General features: G+C 51.0%; 1 protein-coding gene across 3 annotated transcripts in view; it reads right to left on the minus strand.

The window, feature by feature from the left end:
- Positions 1 to 24,760, minus strand: part of HDAC4 (histone deacetylase 4) — a 292,669-nt gene that overhangs the window by 221,927 nt on the left and 45,982 nt on the right. For all 3 annotated transcript variants that reach the window (XM_055586610.1, XM_055586609.1, XM_055586612.1), the window contains exon 2: positions 20,744 to 20,981. In XM_055586610.1, coding sequence (XP_055442585.1) covers positions 20,744 to 20,765 — 22 coding nt within the window. In that variant the 5' untranslated portion in view covers positions 20,766 to 20,981. The remainder of the gene's footprint in view (positions 1 to 20,743; positions 20,982 to 24,760) is intronic.

Here is a 24,760-nt window from a genome sequence, read left to right on the forward strand (position 1 = left end):
AGCTGAAGCTCCAATACTCTGGCCACCTGATGTGAAGAACAGACTCTAATGCTGGGAAAGGCTGAGGCTAAGAGAAGGAGACGACAGAGGATGAGATGGTTGGATGGCATCACTGACTCAATGGACGTGAGTTTGGGTAAACACCAGGAGTTGGTGATGGACAGGGAGGCCTGGCGTGCTGCAGTCCATGGGGTCGGGTCACAAAGAGTCGGACATGACTGAGCAACTGAACAACAGCAAAATTACTGATGGAACAGCAACAACAAAATTACATTTATTTTCAAAAGGTCTAGATTAGCAACTACAGGAAGAAAATATACTTCTAAAAAACCAAACGTGGTATTTATAAGATAACCACATTATATGCAATGCATGTGTTAGAAAACAGGAAAAGTGAATTTTAATGGGGAAAGTAGTTTCCACCCACAGCCTCCCCCTCACACACAAAAAAACAGAAGCCATGAAAGAGATGCTGTCTCACAATGCTGCCCCTAAGTATAAAAATCCCCAAGTCACTATTTGCTGACCTGTGGCTTACTTCCAACCTTGCCAGCCTTGGCTGCCACTTGAACGTGAGAACCATGGAATCTCAGAGGAGGAAGGAGCTGAGGGACCCTTTACTACCCGACCCTACCCCCTTCTCAACACACAACGCAAACAGGGCCAGGGCTATGTGAGCTCCACCCTGCCCAGTGCAGAAACCATCCCCGCTACAGGCATGACAAGCAATGTCTTACGAAATAATTCTCAAGCTAAATCTGGAATGAATTCTTTATTCACTTCGGGGGGGGGAGGGGGACAAGTAAGTTAAAAGCAAGGGGAGGAGTCGGGGGAGGCAGGCTGGCAGGAAGGCGCTAGCCAAGTGTGCGCTGCACTCAGATCTGGGGAATGGACGTTTATAAGGTGTGACATCAATCACCTCGTAAAACACCCGAGCAGAAGTGCTGTGAGAGCAGCCCCGGGCCGCAGGTACACTTTGGTCCACTATAAAGTGTGCCCGGCAGTTACTTCACTGGAACAGAAAGGTCAGGGCACGCCGGGACAGTCACCCGGGAACCCTTCCACACACTATGTGGCACCTTCCACTTCGGCTCCGGCCAACTAGCCCACGTCGGGCAGCCCTGCAGCACAGTGGTTAGCATAAAAACATACATGTGTATCATGAAGGCTTTGGAGTCAGAGAGCTACCAAGGCAGACTTGAGGGGCCAAGACAGGAGAGAGAAAGAAAGGGAGAGGAGGGCACGGTTTGAGCCCATTTCCTCCAAGAGGCATTTGCTGACATACCAGGTTCCATGTGGAGGGTGAGGAGCAGACCCTGGGAAGTGAAACGCCTTCAGAGCCTGCCTGTGTGGAGGGTTCATGCGAGTCTCCTCACTGGGACGCTTACATATTAGCTGACTCCTTGGAAAAGCCCCTGATGCTGGGAAAGACTGAAGTCGGGAGGAGAAGCGGGCAACAGAGGATGAGATGGTTGGATGGCCATCACTGACTCAATGGACATGAGCTCCGGGAGATGGTGATGGACAGGGAAGCCTGGTGTGCTGCAGACCATGGAGTCACAAAGAGTCGGGACTTAGCAACTGAACAAGAACAACAGCAAAAGAATGAACACCAACTCACAATCACAATGAGGAACTTTAAAGTATCCTTCTCAGTAACTGACAGAAGAAGCAGACCACAAAAATCAGGAAAGTAACAGAAGATCTGAGCATGCTGATTAACATGCTTGACTCAATAGACACACGCAGAATTGACGAATCTCAATTATTCTCTTTAAATAAATATAAAAATCTATAAAATTGACTATATCACGATAAAGGAAAATACAAAAAGTTTTTAAACACTGAAAGTAAATAAGAATTCAGTGACCATAATGAAATTAAAGTAGAAATCAGTAACAAAAGCAAAATACTAAGAAACGCACAAAAGGCTGAAATAAAGAAATAAAATAACCCATGAGTCAAAGAAGAAATCAAAAACTAAATCAGCTATTATTCTAAACTGAATCACAATGAAAATGATATTAAAATACATATGTGATCCAGAAAAGTCAAACATAGGTGAAAATTACTGCTTTAAGAGCATGCATTATGAAAGAAGAAAATCTGGGAATAAATTCAATGACATAAATATCTGTCTCAATTACTGAAAAAAAATAGTAAATCCAGAGAATAAAAGGAAATACTAGCAATAAAATCTGAAATTGATTTTTTAAAAGAATATCTAATAGAATGAAGAAAATCAAACATGGTTGTTTGCAAATATTAAAACAACTGTCCCAGAAAGTCCAGTGGAGAAAAAAAAGAGAATGAACAAGCGATGTGAATGAAAGAGACATCAGGATAAGTCCTACAAATACCACAAAGATAACACAAGGGTATTTAAAAACCTAAACCAGTACATTTGAAATTTTAGACAGAAAGAAAAAAATTCTGAGAAAAACTAAACACATCAAAACTGACACAAGAAAACTAGAAACGTTGAAGAGTCCTACATCAGTTGAGGGTATAATTTAGAAATCATCCTACTAAGAAAACTACAACATGTGTTCACCAATGAATTCGTCCAAGTATTTAAGAAAGAAGTAACAACACAACGTTAGATAAACTCTAATCCATTGAAGATCAGACAACTATGGCCCAAGGCCCTATCAATCTGTAGCCTCACTTTGTACAAGTGAGACTGGTTTTTACAAGTTTAAATGCCTGTTTTAAAAAAAAAAAAAAGATGAAAAATATGCAATGGAAACCATATGTGTTCCACAAAATATTTACCATCTGACTTTTAAAAAAATTCTGTCAACTCTAGGAATAGAAAAAGAGGATAATCTCATTCCATTTTAAGAGGCCAGTATAAACTTCATATTAAAATTGAACAAAGACATTTCAAGGAGGGAAAACCACAAACCAATTTCACCCATCAATTTAGATGAAAAAAATTAAGCAAAATAGAAGCAAAAATGAATTCAGATAAAAGAAGGATAATATATTATAATCAAGTCAGATTTACTAAGAAAGGTAAGGCTGGTTAACATTCAGAAAGTATTCAAGAAAATTCATCACATTAATGAAACAAAAGGGTGGAATCATACAATTAACAGATGCAGAGCAAAATGTAATATATTGTTGTTTGTCGTTGTTATTTAGCCCTAAGTCACTTCTGACTCTTTGCGACCCCTTGGACTGCAGCTTGCCAGGCTCCTCTGTCCCTGGGATTTCCCAGGCAAGAATACTGGAGTGGGTTGCCATTTCCTTCTCAGGGGATCCTCCCGACCCAGGAATGGAACCCACATCTCCTGCATTAGCAGGTGGGCTCTTGACCACTGAGCCACTTGGGAAGCCCTATAATATATTAAGTTCAACCAAATCAACGTGTCATTTTTGTAGATTGAAAAAGATCAAACATCTGCACACCATGTGGTTCAATCTAGTATTTTAACACTGACTCCTGAGAAAATTCAACTAATAAGGACAGAAGAGAACTGCACTGGTCTGATTAAGACTGTTACAGAAAACCTACAGCAAATTTCATACATAACGATGAAATGTTGAAAGTATTTCCCTTGATATTCAAACAAGACATAGATGTTCACTACCACTAATTCTGTTTAACATTTGATTGAAGGCCCCAGATAATTCACTAAAGCAAGAAAAATACATAAAAAGTTTAAAACTTGGCAACAAAAAAATAAAATGTCTACTATCCACAAACAGTATACATTAATATCCCAAAGAATCTACAGATAAACTAGAATAATAATAAGCCAACTCTGAAAGCTGTCTAGAGACACAGTGGCTACACAAAAACTAACTGTATTTCTAAATACAAACAAATGGTACAGTTTTTTAAAGGCAGCCCATAAAATATCTAGAAGCAAATCTAATAGACAATGTGAAAGAACTCTGCCCCATGGAAAACAAAACAAAAAATGTGATTGAAATAATTAAAGAAGACCCAAACAGAAAGATGTATCATATTCACGGATTGGAAGATTAAAACAAACTGATTTTATACACAAACCAGTGAAATGCCAATCGAGATCCCAGTAGGTATTCTGTTGAAATTGAAAAGCTGATTTTAAAACTCATATGGAAAGGCAGTGGGCCAAGAAGAACCAAGACAGTCTTTAAAATGATTCAAAAAAGCTGGAGGACACACAATACCAGCTGTTAGAAGCAGTCATAAAGCCCCGTTAGTTAACTCTGTGTTCACTGACACACAGATAAAGCCCAGGAACAGACCCACGTGTGTGACCGTGACTGCGGACACAGTGGCAACACGGAGCAGTGGAGGAAGGATGCAGCTTTTAACAAGCTGACGGGCCAACGGAACTTCCTAACGGGAAAACCAGCCCTCGGTCATTACTGCACATCCTATTTTCTTAAAAAATCAATTATAGGTAGACCACAGATCCATTTGGCAAAATGACACTTCTAGAAAATAATAGACTGCAAGATCCAACCAGTCCATCCTAAAGGAAATCAGCCGTGAATATTCACTGGAAGGACTGACACTGAAGATGAAGCTCCAATCCTTTGGCGATACGAACAGCAGACTCAACTGGAAAAGGTCCTGAAGGTGGGAAAGACTGAAGGCAGGAGGAGACAGGGACGACAGAGGATGAGATGTTTGGATGGCATCAGCAACTCAATGGACATGAATCTGAGCAAACTCCGGGAGACGGTGACAGACAGGGAAGCCTGGCGTGCTGCAGTCCACGGGGTCATCAAGAGTCGGACATGACTTAGCTACTGAACAACAACTACAACAGAAAATAACAGGCTGTTTCCAATGCATTCAAGCAGGCATAAATAAAATGACCAGTAGCTGGACAATGTGAAAATTAAGAACATCTGTTCATCAAAGAGCATCATTAAGAAAGTGAAGAAGCAACCCACAGACTTAAGAGAAAACAGCCAAGGAAACAATCAACAAAGGATTCATCTCTCGCCTATGAAAACAACGACCAGTCAGTAGGAAAAATAAAGACAATCGAGTCTCTTAAACGAGCAGAAGACTTAAACAGCCACTTCAGCAAAGGGGACATCTAGCTGTTTGACAAATATACGATAGGATGCTCAACAAATTCAGTACTTGTGGAAATATGAGACGCGTCGCAGTGGCCAGAACAAAAACGGAGCCAGAGTGCCATGCGCTGGCCAGTGGGCAGCCAGTAGGTCTCTCGGAGCGTAACCTGGCACAGGAAATCTGAACAGTGGGCTCACGCACACCTTATCAAAAGAATGCGTGGGAGTGCTGTGTGTAAAAGCCCCAGCCTGAAACCACCCAGGTGTCGTCAACAGACAACAGATAAACTGTGATCTTCGTATACAATGAAATGTCACACACTCAGGCAAAGAGCACACAGCTCTGGGTCACGTGGTGTCAGTCTCACAGACAAACCGTTGAGGGAAGAATGCCGGACAGAACAAGCAGATGTTCTGTGGCTGTGTTTATATTAGGTTCAACAGCAGGAGAAACTGGTCCAAGGTGTGAGAAGCTGAAAAGGAGATTCCCGGGGTGGGGGGGGGGGGGCAGGGTAGGGGCTGCATAAGGGCTCCTGGGGTCTCCTGAGTTCCCCTCTTCCCACTCTGCACAGCGCTCACCAGTGTTTTCCTCTCGTGAGAATTCAAGAGAAGCACCGATGGCTTGTGCATCTAGAGGAGACGCGTGTCTTACCCCAATACCAAGTGCACTCAGCAGTGACAACCCTCAGTTAGTGCTGTTCGCAGCGGCAGTGAGAGGGCTGGAAAGAAACCCAGGATCCACCGAGTGCCTCCTTAAACGAGCAACGTCACCCCCACGCACAGCCATAAAAAAGAGTAGGAGATTGTTCTGTACTAATTTGGGCTTCCCCTGTGGCTCGGCTGGTAAAGAATCCGCCTGCAATGCGGGAGACCTGGGCTGGGAAGATCCCCTGGAGAAGGGAATGGCTACCCACTCCAGCCTTCTGGCCTGGAGAAGGGCTTGGACTAGTCCATGGGGTGGCAAAGAGTCAGACACCACCGAGCGACTTTCACTTTCACTTTCTGTACTAATTAGAACAATCCCCAAAGAAAAAAGTTTAAAAGCTGGGTGCCTAAGCATCTGCAATCTACTATCATTCATAAATAGAGACTAGGCAAGAGAGAACACCTATGCATTTATTTTTTTAAAGTTTATCGATAGACTTCACTAAAAACGGAGTAGGCAGGCAGAGTTCCCACATGCCCCACCAACCAGCACCACACTCTGCACCCCCGGCAGGGGCTGTCACACAGCTTTTTTCGGGTTAGACTTCCTTCTGCGAGCTGCAGGACAGTGCTCACCAACAGAGACGTTCTTAGTGAAGTGCCGGTGAGTGACCACGCTTCGGGCGTGCAGCCGAGTGGCCCGGTTTACAGACATCTACTTTTTCAGATTCTTTTCCATTACACGTTATTACAGGACACTGAACGTACTTGTTAAGAAGTTCCTGTGTGTCACAGCTGAGATCCCACACATAAGGGGGATCATATGGTGTTTTTCTGTCTGTCCTACTTCACCTAGTGTGATGATCTATAGTCTACCCATGTTGCCGCCCGTGGCAAAACACCGTTCTTTATACTGATAACGGTATTTTTAAGTGAGGTCACTGCTCCCTTCAGATCCCCTCGTATCCACCCCAGGAGCCTGTCCGGGCCCCGCGCTGCGCTGAATCCTCACATCTGTCCCCCCAGGTTCCCCTGGGCTGCGCATCTGGCTGCCGACGACGCTGATGGTCTGGAGGCGTGGGGCAGGGGGCCTGGGCAGGTGTATCACAAGACACACCTCTAAGGGGGTCGGACGGCTGGCACGACCGGGGCTCGAGGTTGCCCATGGGCAGGAAGATCACAGAAGTAAGGCGCCATCGTCTCCACACAAATCAATCGGAAATTCCCAGAGAACACACACGCCCTCACGCCACCGCACGGGCGGTACCGAAGAGCGAGCGGGCACAGCAGGAGCCCTGAGGGGACGGGGCAGACGACTCCCTGAAGGCACGGCGACCAGGCACACGCTGGCCTCAGTGGCCTCACCGCAGGACACACAGCCCAGGTTCAGGTCGTGGGGTGTCTGCGGGGCTCGGACCGACACTGGCATGCCTCGGGGCCTCCCTCCCGTCTCACCAGCAGGAAGCCCCATCGACCGAAAACTCCAGGGGAAGGAAGCTGGCTACCTCTCTGAAAGAGGAGGAGATTAGGACTCATCAGAGTAAACAACGTGAGACCAAGTTTGGCAGACGGGGAGAAGAGCCGGGGCTTCGTCCCAGTCACGCGTTTGGTGACGGGCAGCCGTGTCCCATGGCCGCCGCTGCTGGTCCTCCGCTGGAGCCCCACGAGCTTCCCACAGCAAAGGTGCGGGAGCAGCGCCCGCATCCGCAGAGCCCATTTCTGCCCCCAGACAGACAGGCGCACCCCACGGCCCTGCCTTCCCAGGAATGGCGCGAGGCCCGAGCTCAGGGGGGAAACGGCTGCTTCGGCCCAGGGCCACGGCCTCGGCCCCGATGGGACCCGCGAGCAGCTTGGAAGCGGCCCGGCTCGGGACAAGTGATGACTCACACGGAACGCAAGCGCTGCTGGCTCGCCTTTCCTCGCTGCTGTCTCTGCCGGGAGGGAAAGCGACAAAGGGGAGAACGGCTCAGATACCTCCTCCCCGCGGATGGGCACAGACAGAGAGAAGTGGAGGTGGGTTTGTGAGTCTCTGGCCTGGAGTCCAAGGCAGGCTGGAGGAGGGCACCCCACAATGCCCATGCCCTGGGGAAGCGGCGCCGCCATCCCACTCACCCACCAGGTCCCGGCTGCCCACAGAGGAGCGCGGGCTGCAAGGGGGCGAAGCTCAGCTCCCAGCTGGGGGCCCAGGACCCCAGGGGCAGCGGCTCACCCTGGTCCCCAAGCAAACCCCCTGCGGCCCTCTGGTGTGCCTCGCTGGCACCCCGAAGCTGGTGTGTCCCAGGGGCAGGGGGCTTCCTCTCCCTCGCCTCCCTGCTCAGCCCCTTATTCCTTCCTCACACCCCAGCAGGCCCAGGTCCCCACTCCCCTTCACTGGGGCGGGACCTGAAATGCGTTTCCAGCCCCTGCAGAGCACGTGGGACTCTGTACTTCTCCAGGCTGAGCCTCAGCCACCCCTGCCGCCAGGACGGGTGTCAATATCCAACGGCGTGAACGTTCCAAACAAGGAACCATTCCACACGCAGAGTCTTTCCGTGTTTGCTTTTTAAATCCAAAACTAGAATTTGATAATCAGAATTGAGATATCACTCTATAAAATGCGAGACAAATTCGTATTTTTCCAGGCCTTTTCTTAAATCTGCCGCAGCTGTCATGGAACGTCTTTGGGTTTGGATGAGTACAGCTTAGAAGTGACAGAGGCCACTGCAATCAGGGAGGCTCTGAGCTCAGTCAGTCTAGGAGATTCCAGAAGCTTCCAAAGGATGAGGCAGGCTCAGCCGCGAACAGCACTTCAGCCAGCGGTGGAAGGTTCCAGAGCCAGACGCTCAGGTCACGTGGGGCAGGCCCAGCAGCTCCTGTCCCTGTCTGGCGTCCACTAGGACCTGAGCTTCTGCTTCCTAGGGCAGGGTTTTGTTTCTAGCAAGCATGCTTGTGTAGAACTCACTTGAAAGGGAGCCACAATAATTGTGAAGGCAAAAGAGGATGAGATGGCTGGATGGCATCGCTTATTCAGTGGACATGATCTTGGACAAACTCTGGAAGATGGTGGGGACAGGGAGGCCTGGCATGCTGCAGACCATGGGGTCACAAAGAGTTGGACATGACTTGGCGACTGAACAACAACGAAACGGGAAATCTATGGATTTAGTTGACATAAAACTGGAAAATATAGATCCTGGCTTTGTAGAAAATATGGGTGAAGATGTTGTCTTGATCAGTGATTTTTAACCAATGTCTTAAAATGAATGTAAAAACTCATACCTCGAGCCACCTGTCTGCCCCATCCAGGTGGAGTCCAGCCGCCCTCTGAGGGGAGGGGGGATACGTACCCCTCCAGTGTGTGGCTGTCCACCCAGGGGTGGCAGGCCAGGCCCACCCGTTTCCAGGGTAGAAAGGTCTGGATTTTGACCGTGAATACGGGGCCACCTTACACGGACCCCTGTCCCCCTCTGCTCCAGTGCGGGGCTCCCAAAGGAGAAGACATGGGGTTGTCCACCTGCTGCATGGGCAGGTACCAGGCTGAAGGCAAAGTCCAGTGGCCAGTGTCCTCCTGAAGGGCGAAGGCCTGGCACGGTGCAGCCCCCACTGGGAGGCACCACGGCAGGCTCAGAGCCCAGCCGTCCTCCCGCGGAGGCGGCCCTGCCAACACACGGGAGCCGGGGAACACACGGCTGCTCGGCCCAGCGGCTAGGCCAGCCTCCCTGCCCACCCCCAGCGCCTCCAGCTGTTCCAGAACTGGAAACGGTTGAGAAGCACTAGCGTGATGTTCTCTCAGACAACACGCAACGTGAGAAAGGCTCTTTTCTTCTCACAGATAACACGGATGTTTGAAACCGTACCCCTCAGTCAGTGCAGGCTCACCCCGTAGGAACACACACGGGAAAGGCCTTAGAAACAGCATCTCCTTCGGAACCACAGCTGCTGAGGCCGTGTCTGTGCCGATCGGTCACCGATCCACTCATAACAGGGTCCACGTAACGTGGACTGGAAGCTGGAGTTTCCGGTTTAGAAAGTGGAGTGCCTATAAACGTGAAGAAACCCTCGCCCCGAGGGTCTCAGGCGCCAAGTCCTTGGCCCCATGGGAGCTCAGAGAAAGCCCAGCTGAGAACTGAGAAGTCCACGTCTCAGTCCAGGTCAGGGCCAGCGGCCGTGTGAGCCTGACCCTGGGCAGTGGGGCCAGCCAGTGGAGCACGAGGCGCTGAGACGAGAAAGGAAGGGGCGGGAAGGCTGGACGCCGAGGAGGGCAGAGCGGGGAGCACGCCCCGCCCAGGGGTCTCCCTCTGCAGCATATCCGGGCAGGGATAGATGGATTCCCGAGTCTGGGGTCTCCCGGCTCCACGCAGCGGCTCATGACCCAGCAGGCCCTGCTGACCCCCGCCTCCGGGACCGCTCCAGCCCCTCCATGGAACCCGGCGTGCCCAGTTGGCCCCTCACCCACTAGTGTGGCCCCAGCCCCCTTTCCACACCACCACAAATGCCACAGATAACCAGGGACATAACAGAAGGGAGCCTGATCCCAGAAGGATGGAAGGGCAGACAGACAGCCACACTCTTCTCAGAGGCCCCAGTGGCCCTGGTAGGGTGGCTGAACTGGGCACCTTGCCAGCCACTCAGATCTCAGGCAGTGCGTTTCCTGAAGGCTGGGCTCCTTGGGACAGAAAAACTGCAGTGGGGTTTCAGCACTTCCAGGCCAGGTCTCCTGCAGGCACTGAGTTCAGATTCTCCCCTGCGATCCTCCAGCCCTCACCTGCCTTGGCTCCCTCCCAGTGGAGCTGATGAATTGGAGACTAACACCCACACCTTCCAAAAAGTCTTTAAGGACACAGACAGCCAAAACCGTATCCAGCAAAGAAGCAGCTCCCCAGGGTGCAGCGTCGTCTGGGAGGATGGGGATGCAGGGTCCCCCACAAGGGCCCAGGTGACGGGGACCCCACGTGCACAGCCCCCAGACAGCAGCCGCCTGCACCCCGCCCCCACTCCAGAGCCTCAGACCCCCCGCAAGGAGCGCCTCTCTGACCTGTCCCTCCCCGGCAGCCACGGCTTGTCCCTGCTCACGTCCCGGACCTACAGCTAACAGGCGACCACAGACACCCACCAGCGGCCGATGCGATCCTGACCCACCGCCTGGTCTTCGTCCCATCACCCTCAGTGACTGGATTCCAACATGCACTGAGCGTCCGGCACGGCAAAACACAAAGGCCCTCATCTCCAGCTTCGGCTAAACCTCCCAGCGAAAACCGCTGCCCTCCAAGGTCTCCACCCTCCCCAGCGCCTTCCCAAATTTTCTAAAAGCCCTTTCCGTGTATTAGCACCTAAGAAAGAGATCCATTACCCCGCCTTCCTCCCATTCCCTGATTCTTTCAGTGAGAGTGCAATAAAGCAGCCAGCTCCCTGGGCCCAGGCGTGACAGGTCTGGATGAAAAGCCACGTGGAGACCGCAGGTGTTCGGGCAAAGCGCTGGGATGGGCGGCTTTTCAAGCACAAAAAGCGGCAAGCAGGCTTGCATTCTGTGTGTCAGACCCTGGTGGGGGTGGGGCCGTAAGAAACAGTCAGCTCCTGACCTGGATGAAATCAATAAAACGTGTGAAAATGAGGAGCATTAAGAATTCTGAATCACGCTGTTCAACCCTGGAGGAACTTTCGCTAAATACATCTACTGCAAGCAATGCGAACACGCCAGAGAGGGCCCGTCGTACAGCACAGTGCAGTGAAGCTGTGCTGAGAGCAGACTCCGTGGACTCGCTTGCAACTCCAGCAGCACGGCACAGGTCCTCCTGAATCAACAGGTCAGCGAGAGCCGCAGCTCTAACCAACGCCCAGTTTCTACAAAGGGCGTCACAGGGAAACTCAAAACAGTTAAGAAGCAATAAACTTGGCTATGAATGCAAACAAATCAAAACAGAATCTTTAGCTCCTGGAACAGGAGGCCTTCCCTTGGCGTCAGCACCTTGAACAACCGCACCGTCAGAAGCAATCTTCTACAAGACAGCCTCGGAGTTTCAAGGCAAAAATAACTCGCCATCAGTCACAAAATTTCCCTCAGCGAAAGAGGCTTGAAGACAGGGCTTAACAACAGCACGTCATCAAGATCCAGCAAGCGTACAGTATCAGAGGGCACATGGGAGCCCCAGGAGAACGTGGTCTTGTGCAGAAAACGAAGCCCCCAGGTGCGAGCGCCGAACAACCTCCAGCAGGATGCTGACACCATCTCACGGAAGTCCTTACAAACATTATTGCAAACAGAGAAAAAAGCAGCAGATGTAGCAGATATATGTATTTTTCTTAATATCACCTTTAACCAAGCCTTCCTGCTACCTTTCAAAAGCATCCAGTATTTGTAGAAGCAAGAGAATGGCTGTAACATGGAACACTGCTTTTCATCCTAAAACCCCAAAAGCGCTGAAGGTGCACTGCAGCCTGGAATGTTCCGGTTCCGCGTCAGGATTGTCCCATTCAAGCAGCGGCAGCAGGAACCCTGTACCAAGGAGGAGAAGGAGGAGGGCTGGGGGACACACAGCCTAAAGCCCAACAGGGCGAGGCCGCCGTCGGACGGCAGGGCTTCTGACTTTGACAACAGCCAGAGCTGAGAGCCTGACACAGCTCTGCCAGGAGCCTGCCGGGACCGAGCGTGCCTGAGGACCAGTGTCTGCACCAGTGTCTAAGAGAAGCCAAGTCCACCCCTCTCATTTCTGCTTGTTTTGTGGGGGGTGGGGGGAGATATGAAAATCACACGATAAGGTCTCTCTCCATCACACCCCGCTTAGCATTCCCTGTCACAGGCTGATACCCCTCCTCTCACCAAGTGGGGACGAGAAAACCCATTTAAAAACACAAAGCCAGAGACAGCAAGGAGATCCAACCAGTCTATCCTAAAGGAAGTCAGTCCTGAATATTCATTGGAAGGACTGATGTTGAAGCTGAAACTCCAATACTTTGGTCACCTGATGCGAAGAACTGACTCCTTGGAAAAGACCCTGATGCTGGGAAGGATTGAAAGCAGGAGGAGAAGGGGACGACAGAGGATGAGATGGTTGGATGGCATCACCGACTCGATGGACATGAGTCTGAGCAAACTCCAGGAGTTGGTGATGGACAGGGAGGCCTGGCGTGCTACAGTCCATGGGGTCCCAATGAGTCGGACACGACTGAGCGAGTGAACTGAACTGAGAGACGATTCGACAAACTTCACAGTCATTTGCCTCATTTGATTTTTTTCTTAATCTTTTTCCAAAAAAAAAAAAAATGTTCAGTTTTGAATCATGGTCTCGTGAAATAAGCAAATAAAGTGGAAATGAAACAAAAGGTTTCAACCAAAATCTCTCCCGTTAACCTGGCCAGGCCCTCAGCCAGCTCTAAGGATCGGCAGAGAGAAGCTCAGAGAAGTTCAGAACCACACTCGAGACACAGTGGAAACACTGCAGGAGCCACGAGGTTCAGGCGCGGCAGGGCCCTGCTGCCTTAAACCAGCAGAGAACAAGGCTCGCGTCCTGGGAGGGGACAGGCCAGGGTCCCTCCTCCAGGCCAACAGGTTCTCAGAACAGCCAGGGGTGGGCCTGTGTGGACCTGGGCACAGCAGACCCTCCTGCCTCTCCCGACGCCTGCCTCTCCACCCTCTCCCTCCTCTGCCAGCCCACTTTCACCTCCAGGCCCTTCTATGCCCCACGGGGCGGTGGAGCTCCTGCCCTGCGCCCAACTCTGCTCACACATCCCTTCCGGGGGCCCCTACCCCTGGCCCATCTCCTCTCTCCCCGTGAACCCCACTATGTCGAGGTGGCTTCATGCTTCCCTCCACCTGGCCCAGCCCAGGCACCCCACATAAATGGTCGGGATCCACTGCTAACTGGTCCAGGGTGCCCAGCATCTGTCCGGCAGAGGGGCCCACGTCCCTCAAGGGCAGATGACCAATTCTGGTTCCAGTTTGGTCTCTGAGTAGATACCTGGCCTTGCCCCAAGCCCTGGACGGCCGTCAATACTGGTTTCCTTGTGGACAGAACAGGAATGACCGTGTTCTATCTCACTTTCTGGGCTCCCCAGGTGGTACCAGTGGAAGAGAAACTCCCTGCCAATTCAGGAAGTGAAAGAGAGGGTGACTTGATCCCTGGGTCAGGAAGATCCCCTGGAGGAGAGCGTGGGAACCCACTCCAGTATTCTTGCCTGGAAAATCCCATGGACAGAGAAGCCAGGCGTCCACGAGGTGACAAAGAGTCAGACATGACTGAACGCCTTAGCACACCTGCATGCCTCTCACTTGCCAGGCTCATCGTGGAAAACCACGAAGTAACCATAAAGCACCGTTCAGAACCACATCGCTCTTCATTCCAGGCCCCTAAGAGCACAGCAGGGTCTGACTAGCAGTAAGCAAGTAACCAGTTGTCGATTTATTACTATTAGAAGCTTGAAACATCTATGTATTTTTGCAGACAGAGCAGCCCTGGCCCTTCACAGCCCAGCGTCTGGGGTGGGCGCCCAGCACCCACCTGTCCACCTGCCCCTCTGCTGGGTGCCTCAATCACCGCCCTTCTGTTCCACCGACAAGCTGTGTGCTGTGGTTTCTAATGATCCTGGCTCAGGGCTTTCTATGTCAAACACATACCGGGAGTTCATTCTTAAGTTTCAATATCATTAATCATCCAACATTCAGCATCTCGGAATTCAGAAATTTGCATTTCTACAATGGCGGTTTTGAAAAAGAGGACATAAATGCAAATGTTCCACAAACCGTATAAGAATTTTCAGAGAACTGCCAAAATAAACCATCAACGCTCCATTGACAGAGAATTTTCTCAGCTCTTCATAACGACTGAGCATTCGTGATTTTTAAAAGACAAAACACAATTTGAGGATTTAGAGGAAAAAAAAAAAAAGAGGCTGAAAAAGAAGCCGTTATGTCTCCATGATTTCCAGAACAAACCTTGACTGATTAAGATCCTGGATAATCATGGCATGGAGGATCCGGGCCGCAACAATTCAGGAGCCGAAACTGTGCGGGCGGGCGCCCGGAGGAGCCTGGGGCCGCACGCAGATAGGAGACTCGTCGGCCGTTTCTGCACCCGCCCTGGAGGAAGCAGAAGCAGGTGCTATGAGGGGCCCGTGAGCGCCTCCTTCCCCAGGGTCAGGCTAAACAGCGAGGCTGCCCCTCCCACAGGACACCTGCCTCCACTGGTCTCCAGAGCCCTGGGCTTGCTCTGCTGGATCTCGAGTCTGTTTCTGCGCTCCACAGGACACTGGGGACCAGGGCTCCTCTCCCTGTGTCCCCAGCCTCGGTCTTGTCCAGAAGCCCCTGGGCCTGCCCGCCAGCGGCTGGGGACTCGGATGAGTCAGGAAGAAGCTCTCCCCCGGCTCCCCGAGGGTGTGAGCACAGGTCTCCTGGCCTGAGCCCCCAGGACTCCACGGCTGGGGACTTGCCACGCCCAGATCCGTCCTGAAGAAGCTCTCGCCCCTACCCCGGCTCCTGGAGGGCGTGAGCACAGGTCTCCGGGCCTGAGCCCCCGGGACTCCACGGCTGCACACCCGCCCCCTGAAAGCCCTGGCCTGGGCCTCCCGCGGCCTTGTCCGTGACCTGTCCCAGGGCCCCAGCTCTCCCTGTGGCCCAGCGCCTCACACAGGGCCCACGACCCACCACCAGCGGCTCAGAATCAATGTTCCCTTTGTGCTCCCTGCAGGTCCTCAAAATTCATTTCCTCCCCTTGAAACTTTGCAATACTCCTGAAACATTCCACCCTTGCACAGCACAATCTAAAAGACAGAAAAATGCATCCTTCTGAGGCCATTTCTAAATTGAAATACAATATAACCCTGGTGGCCAACCGAGTGGAAAGAAACAAGACTCAAGATCCCACAGGCCAAGACCAGGGCTCGGGCTTGGGCCGGTGGAGCGGAGAGCCTCCTCCCGGAACCTGCAGGATGAGAACTTCACGGCGGTCGGAAGAAATCAAACTATGTCAAAACTCATCAATCACCAAGTTACTGTCGACGCAGACGTTCAGCTGCTTTCATGTGGACGAGGCATTTCAGAGTGAAGAGAATGCGTGCAAATTAGAGTGTGGTCCAAACTAAAACACAGGTCTAAAATATACAGGTTTCCCTCAAAATGGCTCATCTTGTGCTTTAACAGTATGCAAGCCTCTCACCTAGCTCCCGGGAGGGTCGGGACACTTGAGTGACTGGATCCCAGTCCTGCTCGGCCAGCTTCCTGTCGAGAGTGGGGTTTGGATGCCCACACGAGGTCCAGGGGACTGCACACCAGGCTCCCTAAGGTTTACAGCCGTGCCTCCAGATGCCCTCTGGGCGGAAATGTCACTGTGAGGAAGCTGAGCTGCTCGGGGCGGGGCGGGGGTGGTAACAACGTGGCCGAGGGACAGCCTCTGGTCCCGCTCTGAGCCAACCCAGGCCCCAACCTCCCAGCACACTCAGGCTACGGGGACGGCCACAGCCTGTCATCTGAGGAACACAAAGGCAGGGAAGGAGGGGAGCCTGTGCCCGGGCCCTCAGTGTGGGAGGGGGACTCGCCTTCCACGTGGAGGTCCCGCGTCCTCACAGCGACCCCCCAGCCCCGCACAGCCCCGCAGAAGGGAGTGCAGCGCTGGGGTGGGAGAGGCATCGCGTCTCAGCACCTCTCCTCACTCCTCCTGCTCTCAGAGAGTTCTCTCGGCCTGAGTCGGGCCGGGCCGCGTCCTCGGGCCACTCACAGCATTCGCAATCATTATTCAGAGCAATAAAAGCCGCAGCAGTCAGCAGTTTTACGTCAGAGCGCCAGGGCCGGGCTCTGGCAAAGTGCAGAAGGAGCGGCAATAAAACCATAACACGAGCCTCACCCAGCACCAGAGGGGGTCGGCGCGGGGGCCGGGGGAGAAGACGGCTCGCCAAGTGAAAAGCTCGTTTCATCACCGGGGCCAAGCCGGCCGGCTCCGCGGCGCCCGAGGGCCACACAGGGGCTGGGGGGCCGCGGCTGGGAGGGACGGGGGACAGCCAGTGACGCGGCGGGGCTTGCAGGCGGCCAGACAGATGGACACCGCAAGGCCCAGGGAGGCAGAGAGGGACGCGGGACCCAAGGGAGGCTGGGGCCGAAGACGGGACGGGGAACCCCGGAAGGGGCCCTGCTCTGAACAGCAAACCGAACATGTTCGGTGTTAACTACTCTCCTCCTCCCGCAAATCCACTAAAACGACAAGACACAAACACCAACACGAGACTCGCAGCGAGTCTGCACGGTGGGAGCACAGTGGCGTCAGCTGAGGGACAGGGAGGGACTTCCTAGGAGATGCCCGTCTGGGGATCCAAGTGATGGGGGATGGTGATCCCCCATCGAGCGAGAAGGCGGTCACCCTGGCAGGCCACGGGCTTGTGGACAGGGCAGAGGGGCGTGCAGACCATCGCTCAGCCCAACCCCCAGCGTGCACCCACCCGGGGTGGGGATGGGGGGTGGGCCGCAAAGCAGCCGGGAGAGACCCGCCAGCAAGCCCACCCTCGCGTCAGCAGATGCTACTGCCGGGCGTCAGCTACCCAGGCTGCTCCAGGACTGCCCTGGGAGGAGGGGGCGTCAGAGAGGAGGACGGGGGCCAGGCCCATCCACCAAGAGGGACACACGCAGTGGACAGGACCCAACCACGGTCACAGCCACGGGCGAGGCCTCCGCACGAGACACGAGGACTCTGGGAAGGAGGGGAAAGCAACACCCCGCTAGATCTCTGCTGCTCACAGGGACCAGCCTCGAGGAGGAGGTCTGTGACGCGAAGATGCTGCTGCTGCTAAGTCGCTTCAGTCGTGTCCGACTCTGTGCGACCCCATACACGGCAGCCCACCAGGCTCCCCCATCCCTGGGATTCTCCAGGCAAGAACACTGGAGTGGGTTGCCATTTCCTCCTGCAATGCATGAAAGTGAAAAGTGAAAGTGAAGCCACTCAGTCGTGTCCGATTCTTAGCAACCCCATGGACTGCAGCCCACCAGGCTCCTCCACCCATGGGATTTTCCAGGCGAGAGTACTGGAGATAAGTGGGTGGAGAAGCGTTTGTCAGCCAAGAGAACCCAAGGGCAGAAACACTTTTAGGAGACTGATCAATTCTGGGGCAAAGGGGCACAAAGCAGACAGAAACAAACACACAGTATTTTGTTAGGAGACCGGGGCCACCAGGACACATTCGTTAGATTTTAAGCACTGAAAAACAAAGCCACAAACATCTTATTGTAAAAGAATACCAGAAACTATAATCATAAGAGAAAGTACACGCTTCTCTAGAAATCAGAGACAAGATAAAGTTATGCTGATGTAATAATTTAATCACTGATTTAAGTAACTGAAGTTATTATGTATAGATAACACATACAGAAAAATGCATATGTACACTCCTATATATAAATATACTTGACCTTTGAACAGCATGTGCTTGAACCACCACACAATCTGCATATAGCAGGGTTTTTTATGGTTAGTACCACGCACAGCACCACACCATCCGCGACTGGCTGAATCCACAGACTTGGAATCACAGATCCAGGGTAGCCAACTTCCGATGCAGGGAGCCAACTATAACCCACACGTGGATTTTCCACTGTGCGGAGGCTTGGCACCCCTGACTCCCAGGCGGGCCCAGGGTCCACTGTGTGTAATGCACACGCATGAGAAAACTTCACAGACAGTATTGATGCATACACATAGACTTCATTAGATTAAAAAAAGAGTGAGAAAAAAAATAGGGAGAAAAAAAAGCATTTTTTTCTCTTCAAATGCCTACTGGCATGTATGAGATTTATGTCTATAGCAGCTCATAAAAAATCTGGTATCATGTCACACTGGTCTGAATAGCCATCATCAAAAAGTCTACAAACTATAAATGCCGGAGAGGGTGTGAAAAAAGGGAACCCTCCTACACCGTTGGTGGGAATGTAAACTGGTGCAGTCACTGTGGAGAACAATATAGAGGTTCCTTAAAAACTACTGACAGAACTGCTGTATGACACGGCAATATGTGGACACAGATCTAGAGAAAATCGTGATTTGAAAAGATACAAGCACCTCAGTGTTCACTGCAGACAACTCACAACAGCCAGGGCACGGGGGCAACCTAAATGCCCATCAGCACAGGAGAGGACAAAGAAGATGTGGTGCATACGGGCAGTGGACTATCACCCAGCCCCTAAAAAGAGTGAAATCATGCCATTTGCAGCGACAAGGATGGACCTAGAGACTGTCACACCAAGTGAAGTCCAGTCAGAGAAAGACAAACATCATATGAACTCATTTACAAAGCAGAAGCAGACTCACAAACTTAGAAAACAAACTTATGGTTAACTAAGGGGAAAAAGGTGGGAGGGACAAATTAAAGAGTTTGGGATTAACATACACACACTACTGTACATAAAGTAGATGCCAAGAAGGCCCTTCTGCATAGCACAGGGAAGTCTACTCAAGATTCTGTATTAACCTAAGTGGGAAAAATCTGAAAAAGAATAGATACATGTGTGTATATGTATCATACATACACACACACATATGTAAAACTAAATCACTTTGTACACCACAAATTAATACATTATAAATCAACTACACTCCAATATAAAATAAAACTTTTAAAAATGTGCACCCTCATTTATACAATAGTGCAAATTCAAACAGTAAATTCCGCCTGGCATGCTAAGAAGAATGAAATAAACTGAATCCACCTAGTGCCTGTGCAAATGTAGAAAAATACATATGATCATAAACTAGGATTAAGGGGAGAAATTGAGACAGAGCTTCTGGAGCCACGTGCAAAGTAAACGAAGTTTCCAATGCAGGTGCCCACCCACCCAGCAATTCTACTGCCTGGAACTGATCCAACGGAGATAGTCACAAAGTGTGCGAACAAAACGTATATATAATAATTGTCCGATGATGATCTGGGGCTGTTCTAAATACCGCTGCAACCACATAAGTATCTACCTGTAAGCTACCAAAAGTAAGTTAGGTTTATGTACATACTGACATCAAAAGATGCTCATAAGGTACTAAATGGAAAAAAAAAAAAAATATGAAATACAGAACTCCACAGATAGAATGATTATCCTCTATTAAAACATTTCTTCACATACCCTTATCTTCAGACACAGAAGGAAGGCAGGCTCCCCAGCTCTGAGTGGGAGGGAGTCCACGTTCACCCATTTTGATCCAGACTGTTAAATTATACTTTACACTCTGTATCAATCAATACATGAACAATCTAAATCAATAAAGGCTTCGTATCTAAATACAAGCAGGAAACCTGCTCTTGGAACTTCAGACAGCTCTGTTCAGGCCAGGAGAGGACGTGCAGGGGTCCGATCCCCAGGGAGGAGAGCGGAGCAAGCCCCTCACTCTCATCCAGTGGGGACCCCAGCCACACTGACGGAAGCAGGGACTCCAGGACACCCCACGCCTGCCCGAGTGGATGCAGGATGACAGATGTAAGTGGCCCAGGGGCCACACTGCAGTGGACAGTGAGGCTGGACGAGCCAGGGCTTGCTGCCACGGGGTGGCAGGGTGATTCAGTGACGGGGCTGGAGAAGCCTGAGCGTGTGTCCCCACAAGCTTCTGAACCCGAGAACCGCACAAATATGCTCCCCGATCCAGCCAGCCACGAGCTCTGTGACCCTGGACCGGTCACCTCTTCCCACCGGGTGGAGGACGTCGGGGCCTGTGAAGACTCGCTGTGTGCAGGATGCGAGCGCTGTGCCTGGTGAAGCCCTGGGCACCAGGACTGATGCCCGTGGGCACCCACCACCGAGGGGCACCAATCGTGTCCAGCCCAGGGGCAGCCCACCCCCACGGCCCCCAGAATCAAAGCAGAGGGAGAAGGAAGCGGCTCTCCAGACCACACATGGCCCCGAGGCCATCGCCTCCCTGAGGCGCCGGGGAGGTGTGCGCTGCTCACGTCGGCGCGTGGGTCAGGGCCAAGCCTGGACCCCGACTCCTGAGAGGCCCCACTCGTCTTTTTGCCGCTGAGACGGAGAGCCGGCTGCCCGGCCCACGGGGCCGACCTAAACCAGCCACGCTCGTGATCATGAACACAGAGACAGACCCGGGACCCAACCGCCACGAGGACCCGGGGTCCGGCTTACCTGGATGGCTTTGCGAGCTCATTGCGAGCAGCGGCTTCTCCTTCAAAAGATTCAAAATGGCTCAAAACTTCCACGTAAAGAAGAGCTCCAAGGAGCCCGGAGTCCGAGCGGCACATACAAGTCCAGCAATGGGCAGGGCCGGCCCACAGCCACCGAAGCACCCTGGTCTCGCTGACCACGTCGCAGGCCCAGAAATCCAGAGGAGGGTGGGGATCTCCAGGGGCTCTTAGGAGACAACCTGTGTGGGCAGAGAAAGGGGTGGCTTCGGTTAGGAAGTGCAGCCAGGACTCAGTCATGTATGTGCCTCCCCGCCCCTTCAGTGGATTGCTAAAACACTCGCATAGACTCACCGTTTCTAGTCCTACAAACTACAGAAGTCCTTCCATACAAACGAGTTCCCTTCTGAGAGCCCATTCGTGAGTCTGCTTTGTTCATAAGCCCAACCAAGTTCATCTACGTACCCAACCTTACAGATGTCAGACACATGAACTAACTTGACGTGTGAACGCACATTTGCATCTTTGAAGAGTCATAGTTCTAAGGCTCATAGATGGGGGACTTCCTGTACTTGAGGTTCTGTTAGTAAATATATATATGTGGATATGTGTAATAATGTATCTGTAGTGCAAGCTCGGAACCGTTGACGGAAAACACTTAAAAAGAGAAATCACTTGAAGCCCACCCGATCCCCCCCACAAACATTTTTCCATTCTCGTGATATCCCCAGCAAAATTTCTATCTTACACGGCAGCAATCTGAGAGTCTGTCTAAATTCAGCTTTGCTCATTTGTGCCCGAAATAGTTTCCCAGGTCTCCACCTTCACAATAACCATTTCCTCGATTCATTCCCACGTTCTGATTTTAACAGGACAACATACTCATCACAGGAAGTGTCTAAAGAGCCGTCCCGATGCCGTGACACATGGGCAGACGCTCGGCAGCATTGTGACGCGTGTCCTTGCCGCTGGGCTCCGTCACCTTTCCCCGCACAGACTGCCGGCTCCACAGCCGGGCACCCTGCCCTCTCTGCCAGCATGACGGCCGGGAACTCCCCGGCGTCAGGATCCGCTCTTGGGAACACTGCTCTGAGGCTGTGCTGGGAGCCGCCTGCCTCCTCCCCCACCGCGGGCGGCTCTGGCAGCCCCGGCCGTCAGATCACAGGTCCCGTCCCCAGACCCCGGGAGGGTGACACCTGACGGACACCAATCCTCTTCCCAAGTCCAGCCTCTTCCCCAGATCACAGTCACTAACGGAGGAACCTGCAGAAACAGGGGCACGCACGCTCACCGCCGAGCGTCTGCCCTGCGACGCGGCATCACTTAGGACTCTCTCAAGTCCTTGCTGTGATGAGCATATGTTACAACTGGAATGTAGACGTAAACTGAGAACACGGTAATCATGAAAATCCTCATCCTGACGCTGGCCAGGGTTCCTCTAAGGCTTATTATCTGCTCCTGCAACAGTGTGACAAATCCCTGTTCCTGATTAAACTGTTCAAGGATTTCCCCCCCCTATTGCTTATAACCAAAGGCCTCTAACCTATTTATCATGTAAAGAACTAAATCCCAAAAGGTGTCTGCTTAGGTGGTACCCAATAACACATCACTGACCAGCATCTTTACGATTATTATTCTATACATGGTTACTTCCTCAGGAAACACAATGACTTATCTCATGTTCAGAGTTTTTATTCTTCTCTTGAATAGATGAAGGAGATATAGTACACATATACAACGGAACATTACTCAGCCGTAACAGACAGCAAAGCAAAACAACGCCGCTTGCAGTAACACGGATGAACCTATAGGTTATTGTACTAAGTGAAGTTAAGACAGAAAGAACAAGACAAATGCCATCTAATACCACTTACATAATCTAAAATAAGACACAAATAAATGTGTCTGCATAACAAAACAGACTCAAAAAGAGAACAGACTTGTGGCTGCCAACTGCGGAAGGAGGTGTGAGGGAGGCACGAATCGGGAGTTCTGGGTGAGCGGCTGCCGACTATCAACATACAGAGGAAGGAGACAAGGCCCTGCCGTGTAGCACAGGGAACCGCATTCAACCTGTGACAAATCAGAAGGGGAAAGAGTGTGAAGAGGAACATGTCTAGGCATAACTGAGTCACTCTGATGTACAGCAGAAATTCACCCATTGTAAATTAACTGTACTTCAGCAAAACTTTAAAAATAAACAGAATGGTTATTCATCTCTTGACCAGAAAGAAACGTTGCAGTCTTGAAAGTAATGTAGGTGGTATATTTTGCAAACTCTTACAAATCTCAGGCTGCAAGGAGATCAAACCAGTCAATCCGAAAGGCGATCAATCCTGAATATTCATTGGAAGGACTGATGCTAAAGCTGAAGCGCCAATACTTTGGCTACCTGATGCAAAAAGGCAACTCATTGGAAAAGACCCTGATGCTGTGAAAGACTGAAGGCAAAAGGAGAAGGGGGCAGCAGAGGATGAGATGGTTGGATAGCATCATCAACTCAATGAAAATGAATTTGAGCAAACTCCTGGAGATAGTGAAGGACAAGGAAGCTTGGCATGACGCAGTCCATGGGGTCACAAACGGCTGGACACGACTTAGCAACTGAACAACAACAAATCTCTGTATCCTCCACCCAAAAGTCACGACTTCACTGGGTATAAAAGTCTTGCATCACAACTATTTCTCCCGCAAGGCCTTAGCTGCCGTCCCGCCGTCAGACACAGAAAACCTCTGACCAGCCAGGCAGCACTTCCTTTCCAGGGAACCTCAGGGGGCTGATTTCTGATGCTTTCTTCTGTCTGCATTCTGCCAGGATTTTGTTGTTACTTTAATCTTGAAATTCAAAAATGTTGTCAGAAGATGTACGGTTAGAATCTCTTTTCATTTATCTTGCTCCAAACATGAACCTTTCAAGACACACAGGTCTTCTCTTCTGCTCAGGAAAATGCTCTTTGATCGCGTTTTGGTGACTGCTTTGCTACACCTGTTTCTGGTGTCTTCACAGCTTCCCACACTGTCTGGCTGGAAGCAGAACCCCTCGTATGCAGCTTCTCTCGGCACTGGCGCCTCGTGCTTTACTCTGCACCCCAAGTGCCTTTCCCCGAGTGTTCTCCACGTCACTGCTGCGAATTCCCATGATCTCCACTTCATTCCTACGGCTTCTCATACAGATTTTAACTAAACCTTAAGCTCTTTGTCTTCAACCATCTCCTTTATTGACTCACTCCAATACCTTCTCCTCTCAGCTGAGTCCCTCCTTATGACCTCTGCTCTGTGTGTATTTCTGGCCAAAGCCTTCTGAAACTTCTTTTTTTCTGATTCTGATGACTGACTGTTCTCTTCTGCTTTCAGGAGAGTTGCCTTTCCACCACATGCCAGAATACCTTTTGACATTCCGTGGTAGGGATTTACTTCTGTTTGTTTATCCTCAAGTGAACATAACTGTGGTCTAGATCCGAGTTTTGCCCACAGACTGCGTACCTCCGGTCCTACCCCTTCTCTGTCCACTGTAACAGTGGCTAAACACTTCTCAGAGCCGCCCCTCTGGCAGCTGACACGCACAGAACCCAAGACAAGTGCTCAGCGTCAGCAGGCTCTCAGCTAGCACAGGGCTGAGGGGCTGGGACAAACCAATGCAGACAGGACGGGACACAGAAGGACTCTGCAACAGTTATTATCTGTATAAGCTCCTTCTGTATTAAGAAGCTTCTGCTGTAATACAATAACACACTCTGGGGAAAACTCACACTCCAAAAACTTGCATAAAAATACCAGGGTTTATGGGAAAAAAAAAAAGGTTGGAGCAGACTCTCAAAAACTGCAGTTTCATAACTAGGATACTACAAAATCAATACTAACTCTAGTTTTAAAATCATCAGTTTTTAAAAACATATGTAAAATTCCTAATAAATACAATGTCTAGCAAAGGTAGAGTTTTATAAAAGGTGGCAACGGTTTGATGAGAGAGGTTAAAAGGAAGAACTGAAGCTTCTGGGTCATGGAACAAGGGACAGAATGC

Source organism: Bubalus kerabau, chromosome 6 (assembly GCF_029407905.1).
Source record: "Bubalus kerabau isolate K-KA32 ecotype Philippines breed swamp buffalo chromosome 6, PCC_UOA_SB_1v2, whole genome shotgun sequence".
In the NCBI taxonomy this organism is placed as follows: Eukaryota; Metazoa; Chordata; class Mammalia; order Artiodactyla; family Bovidae; genus Bubalus; species Bubalus kerabau.